Source organism: Hoplias malabaricus, chromosome 2 (genome assembly GCF_029633855.1).
Source record: "Hoplias malabaricus isolate fHopMal1 chromosome 2, fHopMal1.hap1, whole genome shotgun sequence".
In the NCBI taxonomy this organism is placed as follows: Eukaryota; Metazoa; Chordata; class Actinopteri; order Characiformes; family Erythrinidae; genus Hoplias; species Hoplias malabaricus.
In genome coordinates, this window is record NC_089801.1 from 46,313,580 (window position 1) to 46,318,620 (window position 5,041).

At 43.8% G+C, this 5,041-nt stretch overlaps 1 protein-coding gene across 1 annotated transcript; it reads right to left on the reverse strand.

Moving 5' to 3' along the window:
• Window positions 1–2,024: 2,024 nt before the first annotated feature.
• On the reverse strand, window positions 2,025–4,243 carry LOC136676892 (gelsolin-related protein of 125 kDa-like). Its single transcript, XM_066654176.1, has 4 exons — window positions 4,169–4,243; window positions 3,896–4,006; window positions 3,489–3,581; window positions 2,025–2,159 (listed from the first exon to the last, which is right to left on the reverse strand). Exons 1-4 carry the CDS (start codon window positions 4,241–4,243, stop codon window positions 2,025–2,027), a joined length of 414 nt encoding a protein of 137 aa, XP_066510273.1.
• Window positions 4,244–5,041: the final 798 nt, after the last annotated feature.

A 5,041-nucleotide genomic window follows, 5' to 3' on the forward strand; every position in this document is an offset into this window, starting at 1 on the left:
TAATTAATTACTAATTAACACCACCACTTCCACCACCACCACCACAACCTCCTCCACCACCACCACCACAACCATTCATTCATAAGCTGGTGGTGGTGGTGGTGGAGGTGGTGGTGGTGGAGGTGGTAGTGTTATTGAGCAATTAAGCAGACGTTATTGAGCAATTTAGCAGTAATCGATTTATTCATGAGCAGTCGATTGGTCAGCAAGACATAACTCAGCAAATAAGCACCTCCTCCACTACAACCACGTCCTACTCCTCCACCACCAACACCTCCTCCAACCCCACCACCTACATCGACTACTGCTTAATTGCTTAATAACACCTGCTTAATTGCTCAATAACACCACCACCTCCTCCACCACCAATACCTCCAACACCATCTCCACCACGACCTCCTCCAACACTACCAGCATATCCTCCACCACCACCACCATTCATTCACAAGCAGGTGGTGGTGGTGTTGGAGATGGTGGTGGTGGTGGAAGATGTGGTGTTATTGAGAAATTAAGCAGGCGTTATTGAGCAATTAAGCAGGAATCGATTTCTTCATGAGCAGTTGTTGGTCAGGAAGAAATAATTCAGCAAATAAGCAACTCCTCCACCACCACCTCCATCAATTACTGCGTAATCGCTCGGTAACGCCTGCTTAACTGCTAAATAAAACCACCACCTCCACCACCACCAATTCCACCATCACCACCACCACCACCTCCTCCAACACTACCAACATCTCCTCCTCCACCACCACCTTTCATTCATAAGCAGGTGGTGTTGGTGTTGGAGGTGGTAGTGGTGTTGGAGGTGATTGTGTTATTGAGCAATTAAGCAGGCTTTATGGAGCAATTAAGCAGTAATCGATTTATTCATAAGCAGTCGATTGGTCAGCAAGAAATTAATTCAGGAACTAAGCACCTCCTCCATCACAACCACCTCCTCATCCTCCACCACCACCACCTCCTCCACCACGACTTCCACCTCCACCACCAGCTCCTCCTCCACCACCACCACAACCTACATTGATTACTGCTTAATCACTCAATAACGCCTGCTTAATTGCTCAATAACACCACCACCTCCACCACCACAATTACCTCCAACACCATCTCCACAACCACCTCCTCCAACACTACCAGCATCTCCTCCATCACAACCACCATTCATTTATAAGCAGGTGGTGGTGGTGGTGTTATTGAGCAATTAAGCAGGCGTACTGCAGTTAAGCAGTAATCGATTCATTCATAAGCAGTCGATTGGTCAGGAAGAAATAATTCCTCCTCAACCACAATCACCTCCTCCTCCTCCACCTCCTCCTCCACCACCACCTCCATCGATTACAGCTTAATTGCTCAATAACGCCTGCTTAATTGCTCAATAACACCACCACCCCCACCACCACCACCTCCACCACTACCAATACCTCCAACACCATCTCCACCACCACCTCCTCCAACACTACCAGCATCTCCTCCACCACCACAACCATTCATTCATAAGCAGGTGGTGGTGGTGTTGGAGGTGGTGGTGCTGGAGGTGGTAATGTTATTGAGCAATTAAGCAGGCGTTATTGAGCAGTTAAGCAGTAATCGATTCATTCATAAGCACTTGATTGGTCAGCAAGAAATAATTAAGCAAATAAGCATATCCTCCACCACAACCACCTCCTCCTCCACCACCACCACCACATCCTCCACCTCCACCACCACCACCACCACCTCCTACTCCACCTCCACCTTCTCCTCCACCACCTCCATCATTAACTGCTTAATAGCTCAATAATGCCTGCTTAATTGCTCAATAACACCACCACCTCCACCACCAATACCTCCAACACCATCTCCACCACCACCAATTAAGCAGGCGTTATTGAGCAATTAAGCAGTAATCGATGGAGGTCGTGGTGGTGGTGTTGGCTGAGGTGGTGGAGAAGTTGTGGTGTTATTGAGCAATTAAGCAGGCGTTATTTAGCAAATAAGCAGTAATCGATTTCTTCATAAGCAGTCGTTGGTCAGCAATGAATAATTCAGCAAATACGCAACTCCTCCACCACAATCACCTCCTCCTCCTCCTCCTCCACCACCACCTCCAACTCCACAACCTCCACCACCTCCTCCTCCCCCACCTCCTCCACCTCCTCCTCCCCCACCTCCTCCACAACCTACATTGATTACTGCTTAATCGCTCAATAAAGCCTGCTTAATTGCTCAATAAAACCACCATCTCCACCACCACCAATACCTCTAACACCATCTCCACCACCACCTCCTCCAACACTACCAGCATCTCCTCCACCACAACCACCATTCATTCATAAGCAGGTGGTGGTGGTCTTGGAGGTGGTGGTGGTGTTGGAGGTGGTGGTGTTATTGAGCAATAAGGCAGGCATTATTGAGCAATTAAGCAGGCGTTATTGAACAATTAAACAGTAATCAATTTATTCAAAATCAGTCGATTGGTCAGCAATAGTAATCAGCAAGGAATAATTCTTCAATTTTTACCATCAGCAACTGATTAAAATAACCAGCAATCAATCCAAAACCATCCAAACACAAAATAAAATATCTGCAATTAATCCAATGCTCAGCAATAAATAAATAATCAGCTCAAAATTAATAAGTGAATAATCATTAATCAATCAATAAGCCAAAAATTAGCTATTAATCTGTACATCAGCAGTCAATCAATATATCACCAATCAATCCATAAGTGTAAGCCATCAAATTATCAGCCATAAATCAAACCATCAGCATTCAGTAAATCAATAAGCAAACAATTCATAAATATATCAGTAATCAATCCACTCATCAACAATAAATCAATCCACAAGCAATCAATGAAACTATCATCTACAGTAATCAGTAAACAATAACTCAATCAACAGTCAATTAATATGAGTAATCAATCCAAAAAGAAATAAGCAATTGCACAGAAATAAATCACTTCATCAGCAATCAATCAATTAATTAGCAATCAGTGAGAAAACTAATGTCAGCTAAAAATTACATTAGCAAACAATAATTCATGTATTAACCAATAAGCAAGTAATTCATCTGTTCATTAGCAGTCAATCAATATATCAACAATCAAATCATAGGAAAAAAATAAATACACCAGCAATTAGTGAGCAATAATTCACAAAGCAATTAAGCCACCAGCAATCAATTAAGCAGCAATCAATTTACAATAAGGCAGCAATCAATCCAGCCATCAATAAACAATTAATCAGCAATCAAGACATTAATATAAGCAATCGAATAAATCATCTGAAAAGAATTACCTGAAATAAATTAATCAATCAGCAATCAATTTCATCTGCAATTATTTAAACATTCAGCAAATTATTCATCAGTAAGTAATCATTAGTCAATTAAGCAGACGTTATTTAGCAATTAAGCAGTAATAGATTTATTCATAAGCAGTCGATTGGTCAGCAAGAAATAATTCAGCAAATAAGCACCTCCTCCACCACAACCACCTACTCCTCCACCTCCAACACCACCAGCACTGCCATCTCGTCCTCCTCCACCTCCACCGCCACCTCCTCCTCATCCACCTCCACCTCCTCCTCCTCCTCCTCCACCTCCACCACCACCTCCATCGATTACCTCCATCACCACCTCCATCGATTACTGCTTAATCGCTCAATAACGCCTGCTTAACTGCTCAAAAACACCACCACCTTCACCACCACCAATACCTCCAACACCATCTCCACCACCACCACCTCCAACACTACCAGCATCTCCTCCACCACAACAACCATTCATTCATAAGCAGGTAGTGGTGTTGGAGGTGGTAGTGTTATTGAGCAATTAAGCAGGCGTTATTGAGCAATTTGGTCAGTCGACATAAGCAGTCGATTGGTCAGCAAGAAATAATTCAGGAAATAAGCACCTCCTCCATCACAACCACCTCCTCCTCCTCCTCCACCACCACCACCACCACCTCCTCGTCTACCACCTCCAACTCCACAACCTCCACCACTTCCTCCTCCACCACCACAACCTACATTTATTACTGCTTGGTGGTGGTGGTGTTGGAGGTGGTGGTGGTGGAGGTGGTATTGTTATTGAGCAATTAAGCAGGCGTAATTGACCAATTAAATAGTAATCGATTTATTCATAAGCAGTCGGTTGGAGAGCAAGAAATAATTCTGCAAACAAGCACCTCCTTCTCCTCCTCTACTACCACCACCTCCTGCTCCTCCACCTCCAGCACCACTTCCTCCTCCACTACCTCCATCGATTACTGCTTAATCACTCAATAACGCCTAATTAACACATCTTCCACCTCACATCTTCCACCACCACAACCATTCATTCATAAGCAGGTGGTGGTGGTCTTGGAGTTGGTGGTGGAGGTGGTGGTGTTATTGAGCAATTAAGCAGTAATTGATTTCTTCATAAGCAGTCATTGGTCAGTAATAAGCAACTCCTCCACCACAATCACCTGCTCCTCCTGCACCACCACCTCCATCGATTACTGCTTAATCGCTCAATAATGCCTGCTTAATTGCTCAATAACACCACCACCTCCACCACCACCAATTCCTCCAACTCCATCTCCACTACCACCTCCTCCAACACTACCAGCATCTCCTCCTCCACCAACACCATTCATTCATAAGAAGGTGGTGCTGTTGTTGCAGGTGGTTGTGTTATTGAGCAATTAAGCAGGCGTTATTGAGCAATTAAGCTGTAATCGATTTATTCATAAGCAGTCGATTGGTCAGCAAGAAATAATTCAGCAAATAAGCACCACCTCCTCCTCCACCTCCACCTCCACCTCCACCACCTCCTCCTCCACCACAACCACCATTCATTCATAAGCAGGTGGTGGTGTTGGAAGTGGTGGTGCTGGAGGTGGTAAAGTTATTGAGGAATTAAGCAGGTGTTACTGAACAATTAAAAAGTTATCGATACATTCATAAGCAGTCAATCAGTCAGCAAGAAGTTATTCAGCAAATAAGGAATCTATCAGCTATATAGTAATCAGAAAAGAATAATTCTTCAGTTTTTACCATCAGCAATTAATTAATAT

What these genes read in the sequence shown, in the direction of transcription:
- LOC136676892 (XM_066654176.1), bottom strand. Translation starts at nt 4,243, where the DNA reads ATGGAGGTAGTGGAGGAGGAAGTGGTGCTGGAGGTGGAGGAGCAGGAG. An exon ending in TAGTAGAGGAGGAGAAGGAG is followed by an intron (nt 4,007 to 4,168) that starts GTGCTTGTTTGC and finishes TAATAAATGTAG; the next exon opens with GTTGTGGTGGTGGAGGAGGA. An exon ending in AGGTGGTTGTGATGGAGGAG is followed by an intron (nt 3,582 to 3,895) that starts GTGCTTATTTCC and finishes GTGGTGGTGGAG; the next exon opens with GTGGAGGAGGAGGAGGAGGA.